A 15,604-nucleotide genomic window follows, 5' to 3' on the forward strand; every position below is an offset into this window, starting at 1 on the left:
CTGCATTTAGCTACACAACAACAATAAAGCAAACAATAATAAATAAAGCTGCTTTTCTTAGATTTTTATTTTTGTTTCTTGCCCAAGCATCTCAAAAAACTCTTAAACCAAGAAGCATTTTCTAGACAAGCAAAATTTATTGGGCTCTATTTTAACGGTCTAGGCGCAAAATCTAAAGGGTATGGCGCAAAAGCATTAAGAGTCTTTTCCACTTTTGCTATTTTAAGGACGGAAAAATAGGTTCTGTGCCGCGATGCATGGTCTAACAGGGTTGTGCTAATTCTCTTAATGAGTTATAGGTGTGTTTGACCATAAACTCCATTAAACCAAACAGAATCTTATTTCACATTCCCTTTAAGACTCAGTTGAGTCGCGTCATGGTGCATGTTTCGAGAACCAGCGATCGTTCTCCGGAGATCGCTGGTTTTTCACTATACTTGGACTAAACTACTGCATATCCCAGGACTACATTTTCATACATGCACTTCTTCCAGACACGCACGCCTGTTCATTCATCTATCCTGATTACAATCACCAGCTGAACCTTGTCACAGACTCATATCACACCATTCATAAGCCACTCATGAACTCATCCAGTTTGCAGAGTCTTGTTTGCTACATATAGTGACATTACAACACGTTTCTCCCTGTCTTGTTTATCCGTGTTTAGACCCTAGCCTTGCATTCCTTGTTATCCTGTTTAGCCGCCTGCCTTTAAACCTATTGCCTGTTATATTGACGACAATTCTAGATTTGCCTGTATATACCCGTTTGCACCTGTATGACCACTGCTTGCCTGACGCTGAATAAATCTGCATATTGGATCTTACCTCAAGCTGTATCTGTCACTCCCTCCCCGGTCGTTACAGTGCATTTGCTATTTACATGACGGACTTTGTAAGTGGAAATGCTTTACTGGTGAGAAAACAGTTAAACAGACTATTTACAGCGTAAGGATAAAGAACGAGCCTCCTCTGTTCCGCCTCTTTATTTTCTCTTTCTCTTTACTTTTACTTTACTTTTTTACTTACGTGGATAAGGTTAATAGGCACTCTACAATAAGTGTTGTACGCACTCTACAGAAGACATCAATTAGCCTACATATTTAATTTAGTTTGTTAAGCACAAAGATTAGTTTCAAAACAATTTCTAAATTCAGTTCTTAGTTCCAGCGAATTAATAAATGATCAATAATAATAAAGTGTGGTCAAAAAACTGAGTTACATCCAAACACATGTGCTATTCTTATGCCCCATTTGGTGTTGCATATGTCTCCAAAACCTGACAAATCAGACAAATCTAAACTTGCAATGCAAAAATTGATGCAAATGATCAATAATACTGCTAATAATAATAACATTATACAAATGCTATTTTTTATGAAGAAACTGATAAAGCCCCCTGGACATGAAGAAGCCATGGAGGCAGTGGTTTTAATATTTATGTAGAAAAAAATCATATATGTAACACTTGAACCTTTATTTTTTTCATATGTGAAAATATTTGTGTATTGCTGTACATCTTTTGTGTATTAAGCACTGTGTAAGCCTTTGGACCTTCATAGGCGCATAACTAACACGCTCTGAGCTGGACTTTAGACCTGCTTTTAGTTGGTCAATGGCACAGTCTATTTCAATTCTTCAAAATACCAACTAGCCAACAATGCGCCTTAACATGCCTCTATTTTAGACCGGAACACTCATTAGTCCTCAAAGTGGCCCAAATAAATTTGCTATTTAAACAACATGCCGCAAAATTTTTTAAATTAGGGTTGCGATGGTTTGAAAATAGCAACAAATCGCACTAAACACGTCTTGCACCATGGTGTGAGGTAGGATCCATTGTGTCTTGTTTTAAAGGGTCACGAAACACCAAAACACATTTTTTGAGCTGTTGACAGTCGTATATGTGTCCCACACTGCTAAAAACACTATTAGGACACATATATTTCACTAAAAAGTGTAAATTGGTTGTTTTTGCGTTATTTCAAGCAAATTTGTACTTCCTGTTTGAAACGAATTTTTGAAGCTGCGTCACGGCCATGACATAATAGCGTGTATTCCAGCGTGCAGACTGGGCGTCTGTGCCAGAGTGTGTCTTATTACGTCTTACAGTGTGATGCATTAATGCATGAGTAAGGCTTGGGTCAAACCAATCAGCGCGCTCTATTGCGCAACTTCATTAATATTCATTATTGTCACCGTGTTTACACCACAAAGACGCCACGTTGTGTTGGCAAAACAAGCGTGAAGTGTTGCTTTTATAGTTTGCTGCTGTTAAGTTTCGTTTTCATTTTCTCTCTGTGAGAGCTTATCTGGATCACGTGTGGATTAACAGTGTACGCGACGCGCGACAACAATAACTTACGTGTCTAAGGAGGATTATTGTTTACCTGAGAGCTGTTCTCATTTGCAAACGCTGAAATCTGGATTTGCTTGTAGTCTTCTCTTCATAAAGACGCGGCTCTAGTTGCTGGTGATTGTTCTGTCTCTACAGATTTGGTAAGTGAGCGACCAGTGCTCTTTGTTTATTCAGTTTGTTCGTATCGAATTAAGTTAACTATTGTACTGAGTGCAGAAATGTTAGCACCGCATTTTGTGACCGGAATAACACACGCGGCTTTCTGACGCTACCTGCCGTGTGCATCTAAGTTTCCGGGAAATGCAGAGTTTTTTTTCTCTCATTCGCAGTGCGGTATCAAACATTGCATGAAAAATACACGCTTGCAGCAGTTCCTCGAATCAAATATCTCGTTTGTCGCGAGGGGCATGAATGAATTCCCTGAATGAAAGAGCCAAACTGCAGTTAAAGTCCAACATTTAATAATTTGGCAAATAATTCAACTACAGATGTCCATGTAGGTTAAACACCATCACTTTCTCCTGTCTGTGTGGGTGTGTATTTTGACTCTGAAACTCGCGCGTGCACAAATAGACACTCCCACACCATCCCACTTTAGTTCCTCCGACACTCCCCCCTAAACAGAGCTGGACACGCCCACTTTTCTGACTTTTTCCAAAGTAGAGGTGTGAAAACACCCTGCTGAAACGAGGGGGTTTCATGGAATGAAAATGAAGTGAGCTTTCCTTAAATCAAGCATCTGCTAAAGGTCTAAGTAAATTAATCTTGTTGTTTCTGTTGACATAAGATTATTTTGCGTAACCAATTTGCAGATTATTTGGCTTGTTTTAAGGAAAAGCTCACTTCTCAAAACAAGACAGTGTTTTGCTTGTTTTTAGATTTAAGATTTTTTTTTTTTTTGATGTTTTGACCAGAAACAAAACAAAATATTTTTATGCAGTAAAATCCTAAACTATTTTTCCCCCTTGTGTTTCAAAAAGGTCTTATGCTTACACAACAACGATTTCAATATATGTTCACACATCTGCAAAATTAGTACAATTTTTTAAATGTATGCCATGCCAGTATTTAGTGCCGTCGGCTTGTTAGTAAAGAAAAGAAAGAAAGAAAGAAAGAAAGAAAGAAAGAAAGAAAAAAAAAGAAAGAAAGAAAAAAGAAAGAAAGAAAGAAAAAGAAAGAAAGAAAAAATATAAAGGATGAAAGAAAAAGAAAGAAAGAAAGAAAGAAAAATAAAAGAAAAAAAGAATGAAAGAAAGAAAGAAATGAAGAAAAATAATATAGAAAAGAAAGTATGTAATGACAGACAGATAGATAGACGGACAGACAGACAGACAGACAGACAGACAGACAGACAGAGTTATGCTTACTATTCGAGGTGTGAAAGGTGGTGTGATCTCTCGTCTGTACAGTTTCTCCCAGTCCAGGCCTGTAAAGAAGGCGTGTGCAGTAATGGCCTCTTCTCCTCCATCATTGTCTATGCAGCCCAACCGACAGGCTGGGTCTCTGGTGAGCAACTAAGTGGAGAACAGAATTCTTCATTAACCTTTTAATCACAGTGCTGGAGAAATGCACATGAGCTGCCTTTTCAAATAAATGCAGTTTGGTTTGTTAATGTGTTGTCTTAGGAATGAACATGGCTGTGTTTTAGCGGATATTATTATTAGACAATATTACAAGATTATTGAAGCTGTTTCTGAAAGTAAATCAAGTTTCAAGGATCAAATGCACAATAAATGTTATCTTCTACCAAAAGAAAGAACCGATTCTGAACTGCCAGAAAAGATTCAATTATTTTAGTTTAACTTCCTCTACAAGTATACTGTATGTAGGGTTGTACAACATGATCTCATGGCAACTCGTAACTTTTTAATTTAGTTGCTAATTCCTTTGAATTCATACAATCTCATTCATAAAATTTAGTACGCTTAGTATTTGCTTATTTAACTGTTTTTTCTGGAAGCTGGGGTGCTGGAAAAAAAACATAAAATAACAACTATTAAACTACAGAAATATACTGTAAAATAATAAAAGATTTTAAATTTAAGGAAATTTCTGAATTTTAATGTCCGTTATTTTACGGTAAATTTCTGTAAATGTACAATAACAGATTTTTTTTCAGTATACGAATTAGCCACTAAACTGACAAAATGTAAAATAGTTGCATTTCCTTGTGAGATTAGGCTGGTTTGTAACATATTTGCATAACGCAAGCTGTTGGTCTTCGCTTCGCTGTTTGACTCGGGGGCTTGAGCTGCTTTTCCACTATATTTGGCTCAATTTGGTTTGGTTTTGCTCTACTCAGATTGCATTTCCACTGCTGTTTAGTGTTGCCAAAAGTGGGTGGGATTCTTGCTATAGTTGTGCTGCCTCTACTGCCGTGACATCATTCTAAACGTGATAAACAAACATGATACTACAGATGGAATGGCGTACTTATATTTATATAGAGCAGGATGCCACATGCCACAAATGCCACAAATCAAATGACGCTGGAAGTGATGATTGTCAGCAGTGCAGCAGTGTGTATTACATCACAACTGGTTCTCACTTGGAAACTCACCCGAGGTGGTACTAAAAAAAAATTACCAAGTACTAGATATAGAATGTAGTGGAAACAGCCCCTAAAGGGAACTGTATTGAACTGAATCATGCCATATCGTGCAGTGTAAAAAGCAACTGTGAGTTTTAGTTTTCAGCATATGGAGAAAATAATTTGTCAACCGAGATGTGTATATTCCATACAAAATATAGGGCTTATGGGTCAGATCTTGTCAAGTGACTCGTGGTGCGCTCGCGGTATTCATTCAACTGGGTGCGTCTGGAAGACACAAGCACACGCGAAACCCACACACCTCCATTGGAAATAACACTGTGGCGGACTCTAGGAAAGACGCAATATGTGTCATTTCCGATCTCCAGCAGTTGATTTTCTTTCATCTGATTTTTTTAAAAATGGGTTGCGGACCCATTCCTTGGCAGTTTGTGGGTCCTTCACTGGGTCTTTTCCCCCTTATCAAAGAAATTTTGATAAGAAAAAAGAAGAAAAAGACGTCAGTTTCTTACTCATTCTGCTGCTTGTGGGTTGAATATGGGCGCTCAAGAGAGCTAGATGTAAGCGAGAGAACACAGCCATTTTTCAAAATAAAAGATTTTTCAAAATAAAAGATTTTTCAGTCTCAGAGAATGAATAAAACTAAAATAATCAATGATTTCTTGTGCAGCACGGTACCAACTGATCCACGCACCGCTACCAATCCACAGTTTGGTGGTTGAGGACCATTGCTTTAAAGCAGCAAAATAAGAGTGGCTTAATTGCCAATACTATAGAGCCACTTTAAGCTGGAAGTCAGATACCTGTGCCTTTTAACCAGGCAACAATGGTCTTTGTCATCCTATTCTGCAAAGTTTACTATCTATAATGCTGCACAAACCAGACCTGAGCCCTTGAAAAGGAGACAGTGATATTAGGGACATTACACCACTAATGCGCAAAGACCTCTATTTAGTCACATGATGTTAATCCATTTACCATGACACAGCTCTTTAACCCTTCATGGGGGACAATAGAGCTTATGTAATGACACACAAAGGGCAGAGAGAGTCTGTGATAGTGGTCTTGGGTCTTTAGCGGGATGAAACAGCAGAAGTGGAGGGTCTGCCAACAGGCTGTGCTCTCTGCGGCAAATTAGCCTCATGTTTACTGGTGCTTACAGCTTGCCAAGACCCTCAGAGCAGCCTCTCGATAGCATTAGCCAAGAAACGTGCTGTCTCAGATTTCCTAAATGAAGCTTTGAGGTAATTCTGGAGAAAATAGAAATTAGACTTTGCACAAACTCCTGTTCTGGCTCGAGAGTTGATGCTCTGTTTTTATGTAAATGTTTGGCAATAAATGATGGCAAAGAAGAAGAAACAGTGGGGTCAATCCTAAGACGTCACTGCCAGGAAAGTCACTGATTTCCCAACATAGCTGCTTGAGATGTGAGTTGAGACACAGGGTTGTGTCCTTAGCATAAAAGGAAATTGGTTTAGGGAAAGTCAAACACACATACTTTTGCAAAACAATGGATTTCATTCAATAGATGCCTGTGAGTATGTTTACATGTGAAGTTTTAGTCAAGCTACAGAGTCTTTCTTTGTGGAGTCGAGTTAATTACATAAAATAGACTTGGACATAATAGTTTCACACAGACAAGAAGATGAATCACATTTTTTTATCTGCGGAGAAAGAAAAATCCCAGTATTACTCTCTCCTTAATAATAACGATGCTGCATTTCATTTATTGGCACCTTTCAGAACATCCAAATCAACATTCACAATATACAAAAAGGGCTATTAAATATGTTATGACTAAAGACACTTTCTAAATGTCAACAGGCAATCTCTGTTGTGAATATTAACAGCAAGGGAGTCCCATAGGTGGCAGGCAGCATAACTAAAACATCTGGCACCCATGAAAGTAGGTCAAATCACAAGAGAAATTAAAGATCAACATCCGAGAGCACATGAAAGGGGTGTAAACATGACAAATTTGTTTGAGGTAGTGGGGTGTAAGATCATAAAGTACCTTGAAAGTGAGTAACAAAATCTTGAATTCAATTTGATGCTTTACTTTACTGTAAGCCTGCTGAAGATCTGAGATATGTGCTCGAGGAAAGGTGGACTAGAAAGAACATGAGCTGCAGAATTCTGGACCAACTGGGAGAGCTATTCGATTTTTTTTATTTATTTAGACAGTACTAATCTAGTCCCCTTAAGGTCTCAGTGTTGTTACCATTCAGCTGTAGGATGATAGCTGACAGCCAACCTTTCGTTTCAACTAAACAACAGGTCAAAGATGGTGGAGGAAACAATTCAGTTTGGCAGACAGGTAATGTTTGGGTGTCATCTAAATAACAATGGAAATGATAACCACACTTTCTTAAAATGTAACCAAGAGAAAACAAATATTGAACAGAAATGGGTCGGAAACAGAACCCTTGGGGACACCAGTAGTCACTGTAGATGTTCATGATCTTGAAAATTTTATGTAGCTGCTGCCTTCTGGCATCTCTGGTCTTGATTATATCGGAAAACACAGATGCAAGCAGCAATTAAGGGGTCAAGCAGTCCAGAGGGTGAATGGGCAAAGCAGTCCAGAGAAAGAATCTGTAATCAGTAGTCTTGACAAGAATCTTAGTTGAACTTGGTGAAAACCAATGGTCTAGGACAGGGGTGCCCAAATGTTTTGCTTTGAAGGGCCAAAAACCTAATTTGATTGTGGGCTGTGGGCAATATACCAAACTGCACTGTTAATAATGCAAGGTTTCCACACAATTCATTCTGGTTGTCCCAACACAAATCAATAAGGTTAACACATTTAAGTGGATTAAACATAAAACAATTAAGTTTTCCCCAAAAAATCCCAAGAATTGTGTTGTTCAAGCTTATTTTACATAAGTAGGTTGAAAGCAAAAAAATAAATAAATAAAAATAATTAAGTGAGATTTATTTATTACATTAACGTTTACATGGGTAATTTCTTTATTCATTTTATATTATTAATAAAAAATAGACTTGGTCATATTAAATAAGGCAGTCCATTCCGCCTAGGTGACCTCTGATTAATAAAGCTGAACAGAAAATGAATAAATGAATAATAAATATTTGCAATGGAATTTTTTTTTTACATTTTAAAATTCCTTATTTTATTCCACAATTCCATAGCTCAACTATAAAACAAACTATCATAAAAACTAACGGGCAATATTAAAGGTTGCCAAGGGCCAACTTTGGCCTTTGGGCCCTAGTCTAGACATTTCTGGTCTAGGAGGAGTTTGGAAAAATAGGTTTTCAACCTAAGTCAAAATAGCGTACGGGATGTTTAGTCAATTTAGACATGACTTGTGTCAATAACCTCTGCATGATTTATGAATTTATCAAGACTGGTCTCATGACAATAGGCAAAATTAGTCTAAAGTTATTAGGGAAGTATTGGTTAATAGACTAAATTTTATGATAACTTTTGTCACAAAACAATTTGAGCACTTCCAAAGCTTGGTCCCACACATGACACATACAGAGCTTTGTAACAATATGTTAATGTTTTATAAAATAGAGCGCTTGTTGCAAATTTGAAAAAGGCCAAAGGTGAAATGACTGACCTGGGAAAATTGGATATCATTTGACTGAACATGTTCATCCAAAGAGACCAGCTTTTGATTTTTACACAACTTGTTCTGAATGTAAGAGCAAACTCTTGCTATCTTCGAACCACTAAGTAGCAGCGTGGCAAAATTGGGCCTGTAACCTCAGATCGTGGTTATCATATAACACACACTAAAACTGCGGTCACCCGAGAGTTTGAGCATGCGAAATTCTGTAGTACGGCGCAGCGAAAAGGGCCGGGATTAAACAAAATGATTAGACACTAAAAAAAGCAAGCGATTGCTCCATATTTACATTTCGGTACAGAGAGGTCATGTTTTGATCTTTGATTGTCTCACACAATCAAGTGATGCGATTGTGCAGGTCAGAGTTCACCAAGCTTAAACTTTGAAAAGCAGCGCACTGTAAACTTGACGCATGAAGTAACGTTTCCAGTCTAATGCATTCGCGTGCATATGAATGGATGTCCATAGGGAGAAAAGTGCAGTGTGACCGCAGCTTAAGTTTGGTGTCGAAATCTTAAAGTGTATATATATATCTTTATGTCTGTTCCCACAACCTCATCATCAATTTTTTTTTGCGCATCATTCTTAAACGGCTTGACTAATCAACTTTTTTTGTAAAGTTTTTGATCAGCATCTGGTGAGAATCTGACTTTTTACAAACAATAAAACATAGCTGAATTTATTTCCGTGTTCATTTGACTCAGCATGATTCAAGGATTCAGAGGAAAAACTATCTCTATGTGAGCCTTAAAAAAATGCTTAAATATGAGTGCAGCTATGAACAAATGGTGGCACTAGAGAGTTTGACTTAGAGGCTGAAAGATTATTGTGGTTAATGTAGAGCCTGTCCTCTATCAGTGAGCCAAATTTCATATCTTTTCTGCATACAGTTCTATGTGCTGCCATAGATGTCCACAGTGGAAGAAGGAGAACCGGAACAGTTTTAATAGGGGCCTACTGTTTACAAGACATTTTATAAAGACAAACAGATTTGTCCAACTGTCTTCTAAAGCACATTTAACCACTCAGATGCAATCAGATGTTTTGGCAAGGATCTATACTCACTCCTTTAAGGATGTCCTCGGCCTCATAGCTGAGCCAGGATGAATAAATGATTTCGTCTTTGAGGATGCACTCAAACAGCTCGTCTTCAGTCTCTGCTTCAAATGGAGCATGACCAGACAGCATCTCATAAAGTAGCACTCCAAGAGCCCACCAGTCCACCGATACGCCATACAGCTCCTCCTGGAGGATCTGAAAGAGACGCACAGAATAAAACATCGACAGGCAAACAACACGCACAAACACACATACACTTTTAGTGATGCTCACCTCAGGTGCAATGTAATCTGGAGTGCCACAAAAGGTACTTGTTAGTTTGCCATTGAAGATTTCCTCTTTGCACATGCCGAAATCTGCCAGTTTGCAGTGGCCATCCCTGTCTAGGAGAATATTGTCCAGTTTCAGGTCTCTTTGATAGAAAACACAAAACAGTTTTCACTATTATTGCCATGGCATGTTGCATTTCAATTATAAATTCAACAGATTTTTTACACCAATATTTATTTATTGTCCTTCAGCTTAGTAACTTATTTATCAGGGGTCACAGTGCAATGAACCACCAGCCCTTCCGGCTACAACCCAGTACTGGGAAACACACACATTCACAGTCACACTCACACACTACAGCCAAATTTGTTTACCCAATTCACTTATACCGCATGTCTTTGAATTGTGGGAGAAACCGGAGCACCTGGAGGAAACCCCCGCCAACACAGGGAAAACATGCAAACTCCACACAGAAATGCCAACTGGCCCAGACTGGACTCGAACCAGTGACATTCTTGCTATGAGGTGACAGTGCTAACCACTGAGCCACCATCAATATTTATTTTAAATATTAGAAAATTTACAATAAAATGTTTTCAAAGCCAAATAAATTTTGAGTTTAATCTTAACAAAAAATTTAAATGAAAGCGATAGTTCACCCAAAGATGAAAATTCCATCCTCATTTACTAACTTTTGATGAATAAACTTTGATTTTCTTTTTTTCTGCTGAACACAAAAGAAAATATTTTGAACAATGTAGAAAACCAGCAACCGTTAACTTCCGGTTTACAACAATCTTCAAAATATATAGTATTTTGTGTTTAGTAAAAAAAGCTCATAAAAGTTTTAAACCAGTTGGGGTATACAATACCTGACACCAGTCTTGTCGCCTATCTAAGTCTAAAGAACAACAAATAATTACTTGACTTCTAGTTGATCATTTGGTATAAGATGTGGCTTTTATGAAAAGCAGAGGCCTCTAGATTATGCTTATTTTACCAAAATAAAATATGATCATTCCTTGATTTTTAATTAATTAGGACAGTAATGTCTGACTTTGTTTAGAAAAAAGTCTTGTCACTTAACAGAAATAATGTACAGTATAGATTATAAAGTCATGGTGACTCCCATGAGCTTGGAGGACTGCATTGATACATCTCTGCAATGACTCAGATAACTGATTAATAAAGTCATCTGAAATGGCAAAGAAAGCGTTCTTGAAGGACTTGAGTTCATCAAAATTCCATAGATTCATCTTTAATGCCTCCTCCATTTTACCCCAGACATGCTCTATAATGTTCAAGTCTGATGACTGGGCTGGCCAATCTTAAAGCGCCTTGACCTTCTTTTTTTCAGGCACTATGATGTGGAGGCTGAAGTATGAGAAGAAGCTCCATCTTGCTGAAGTATTTGCCCTTTCCTGTGGTTTGAAATGTAATGGGCAACACAAATGTCTTGATACCTCGGGCTGTTGATGCTCCCATCCACTTTGCAGATCTCTTGCACGACCCCCATACTGAATGTAATCTCAAACCATGAATTTTCCTTCACCAAACTTGACTGATTTCTATGAGAATCTTGGGTCTATGCAGGTTCCAATAGGTCTTCCGCAGTATTTGTGAGGATTGGGATGCAGTTCAACAAATGATTCATTTGAAAAATCACCTTCTGCAATTTTTCCAAATGATCAACAAGTAGTCAAGTTGTTTTATTTTGATGCTGGGATCAACGACAAGACTTTTGTCAGGTAGAGTGTAACAACTATAAAAGCATATCAATAATTTTAAAATAGCACAAGGTTTAACCAAGCAGACATGTTTTTCTTACACCTTCACTATATTGTCTATATAGATAAATTAACAAAAAATAATAATTTTTAAATGTCATTACTTTTTTATAAGACTTTGACTAATTATAAATATTACAGATTATAATTCCACTAAAATAAAAAATAACTGTTAAAATAGATTAAAGATTAAAATGATAAACATTAATAAATGCTTTAAATTGGCTAAATATTTTACAAAATGCTTCCTCTGCACTCGTTTTTGCATAACAGGTGTTAAAACTCCAAGTTACCAGTCATCGTTTACTGATAACGCAGTCTGTGATGTCACAAAACAAAAATGCAAGCAAAACAGAGCAAACACATGACACTGAAAAACAAACAGGGTAAACCGAGTTCAACAGGCTTTAACACACAATGACAAAATGAGTATGTAGAGCAAACGCTTACACGTGACCCAAGGGTGTAAAGTGATGAGCATGATAAGAGCCTGTCATCAGAGAAGCAGAGGCAGCACTGATCCAGTGGAAAAGAGAACGACGGACAGTAAATTGGATGAACAGCTTCTTGTGGCCCAGGAAATTTCATTAGAACACAATTAACAGAGGACACATTGAGAGGTGACCTCTTTACTTAATAGCTAGTTGTTAAAAGTGCGTGACTGTGCTGCATTACCCAGTAAACAACAAAGAGCGGAGTGTCTTAAACACGCTTGTCACTTCGTCACTCGTTACTTCATTCAGCCAGGGTGTAATTACATCAGTTTATGAGCAGCACTGGAGCTCATTCATATAAAGGTGTACAGTATTTCCCCAGTTTTGCACATATAAACAAGTAAAGAAATGTAAAAGAATCACATTGGTTAATGGAAGCAATAGAGGTGTAACTACACATTTGTAGGGATTTTCTTTTTTTCCCTTCTTTCTTTCTTTGTTCATAAGACACTATGGTGCAGTATTGACTGTTCTGTATTACTAACATGAACTAAGTATGTACAATCTTGTGCAACATTTAGCAGCATTATTGAAATCCAAAGTAGTGCTATAGCTGACATTAGGTCACGCACATTATTCCATGGCCTGTCAATTCTTGATTCCGATTGGCTGGTGTGAATGCACAGGAAGTTCCAGTTAGTTTTGATATCAGATCAAAATAAGTGAAGTTACTCAAACTAATTTTGAGAGGAGCATGTCATATGATTAATTGCGGCTGGTCTCTCATATATAATCATTAGTAAGCCACTCGGATAATTCCAAACTTACTATAAATAGCCCGACTAGCATTACTGTCTTATCTTCGTTTTTTTGAAGAATCGCCTCATCCACCCCATTTCCCCCTTTCCTCCTTTATTAGAGGGAGCTCTCGAGAACTACCTGATCTCGTACCCCCTTAAGCCTGGTTTATGCTTCTGCGTTGAGTGATCGCTGTGACCAACGGTGCCTGTCTTGCGCGTTGTTGTGCATTTATCCCTCTGCGTGCTGTTTATATTGCTCTGCAATAACACTTCCAAAACGCAAGCTGGCGGTGTGGTTTTTATGTTCCTCTGTGTCGAGTTTCTTAGCGGGTGTTTTGTTTTTTCTGAACGTTACCTTAACATAGAAATAGCTAAAACTCACTAATTTTGAGGCTGGAACCGGCAGACGTGCAACAATTTTGATCATAGGGTAAACACAAAACAAAACTTTCCATCTGGACTTTCTGTATGGGACTGTACACTTGTAAACACTTGCTCCAACGGGTTTGTGCGACAATCTGTCCAGCCCACACTCGTTAGCAATACCAAGTTGTCCAATCACAGAGCTTGGACTGTTTTTATTATCAAGCAATATCTAAGTGTGTACTCTTGAAATGTGCTTCCCCCAATCATAGGCTGGTTCTCAATTCCAAGAATGCAGAGAACGGACTGCGTTCTTTTAGAGATTGTTCTTGCTAGCTACTTCGAAAAAACGAACTCGGGAGACCACACAAATACAGAACTCGTCCTTTGAGAAATGAGATTCTGCGTTCCTCCTGATGGTCACATGACCCTTACACACTTTTAATGGAAAACAATACAAATAAAACAGATCTTAATATGAATTTCAGCAAAAAAACAACATTAATGTGTTTATGCCTTGATTGAGATTTACATGTTAATGTTTACTTTCACCGTCTCATTTAGGGAAACTCCTGAGAAAAATAAGTTATATCTCTAAACTTGAATAATAAACAGGTATAAAATGCTGCACTTCCCACTTTCTTTATTTAGCCGCAATGACTTCTGGGAGTTCTCGAGCAAGTTTTGTGCTCAATTCTGCATCGACGCATCCTCAAAATTAGGAACACATCTGGGAACTTTCACGCGTGCTCCATTCTTACGGTCTTGAATAATGGAACTAACTTTGGCAGTTGATGATGACGTTACATGAGAAAACAAAGACACAAGATCGCTGAAGAACTCATATAGAGGAAAACAGCCATACTGTAGAAGTAGTAACTATTGTGACAGTAACTCAGTGGCAGTTCCTGGAGCCTTCATTTTTTGTGTGTAGTCTCAACACATAACATGTGCTTCACCAGGGAGCTGACTGAGATTAATGTGCAAATATGGTCATAAGAATTTGCCAAGAGGTATAACTTACAGGTTACTATGATCTATTAGATATGCCAGTGTCATTTACAGTACATAAACACATAGAACTTTGTGCATGGTCTCGCTATCTGCCTATACGCCTAAATATGAATGAATCAAAGAGATTAAATCTAGACCAGGAGACCAGAAGATTTATTGCTATAACTGATGAAAATTTGCTTAAATATTGCCCTCTAAAGCTCATCATCAAGTTTGTTTGTGCATTACTTGAAAATGGTATGACTAATCAAATTTCTTTGTAAGGTTTTCTGCAGTTACACACTAAACTTTATTTTCATGTGTCAAGAGGATCCACATGCAGTTTATTAAACAAAGGTCTAAACAGACAGGTCAAATCAGGAGCTCAGTCAAAAGTTAGAGAACAGCAAGATTTGTTTTTTAATTATTTCTAAAGAAGTCTCATCAAACCTGAATTTTTTTGATCCAAAGTACAGCAAGAACAATCAATTATTTTTACAGTTTACAATAAGCCATTTATATTTTAATATATTTTAATTGACGTTTTTCCATTGATTTCAATGCTGAATATTTGGCATCATTAATTCACAAATTTTTAGTTACATAATTCTTTAGAAATCATTTTAATATGATTTGCTCTTGATGAAATGTTTATTAGTATTATTTATTAGAAGTTTTTCAGGATTTTTTGATGATGAGAAATACCCAAAGATCAATATTTATCTAAAATAAAAACTTTTTTTTTAATTATACATCAAAAACTTGGAGTCATCAACAAATCAGCATAATATAATGATCAGTAATGGATTCTGTGACAATTAAAAACTAAGTAGCTACCGCTAAATACAAAAAAGCATTTCAATGTAATCTTATAAAGGGATTGTCCGCTCAATACATTTATTAATTTTTATCTTAAATATCTTCATGAATGTTTTTGAAGCATCAGACTTTCAATGAAGGGACAGAAATATGATTTGAGAGATTTACCTAACAACATAAAAAGTGCTTCGATTAATAATATCTTTACTCATTTTCCAAAGAAGAGCAGGTTTCTTATGAGTTTAGAATGACATGAAGACAGAATTTCCCATTTTAGGATGATCTAATCCTGCACTTCACTCTTTCTGCTCTCCACAAACAGAAACATGCAAAGACTCACGCTCGCAGTGTCGGAAGGTTGGCACTGGCAAAAAATAACAGCGTGGCAGACTTACCAGCCTACCCAAAACAGGGCAACCGGCCCAAATCTGCAGCTGGAGAACCAAAAAAAACCATTACAGAGCCTTCAAAATGAAAATCTCTGCAGAAACGATTAATGACGTAACTGCTTGCTTTCTTCTCAATAAAAGACTTTTGCAAAAGTTTAAAACAACAGTCTTAAAATACA

At 37.2% G+C, this 15,604-nt stretch overlaps 1 protein-coding gene across 6 annotated transcripts in view; it reads right to left on the reverse strand.

Moving 5' to 3' along the window:
* The window catches only part of prkchb (protein kinase C, eta, b), a 220,556-nt gene that overhangs the window by 1,435 nt on the left and 203,517 nt on the right, over positions 1-15,604 (reverse strand). For all 6 annotated transcript variants that reach the window (XM_073932553.1, XM_073932551.1, XM_073932552.1 and 3 more), the window contains 3 exons: positions 9,844-9,982; positions 9,577-9,765; positions 3,729-3,875 (listed from right to left, as the gene is read on the reverse strand). In XM_073932553.1, coding sequence (XP_073788654.1) covers positions 3,729-3,875; positions 9,577-9,765; positions 9,844-9,982 — 475 coding nt within the window. The remainder of the gene's footprint in view (positions 1-3,728; positions 3,876-9,576; positions 9,766-9,843; positions 9,983-15,604) is intronic.

The sequence above is a fragment of the Danio rerio genome, chromosome 20 (genome assembly GCF_049306965.1).
Source record: "Danio rerio strain Tuebingen ecotype United States chromosome 20, GRCz12tu, whole genome shotgun sequence".
In the NCBI taxonomy this organism is placed as follows: domain Eukaryota; kingdom Metazoa; phylum Chordata; class Actinopteri; order Cypriniformes; family Danionidae; genus Danio; species Danio rerio.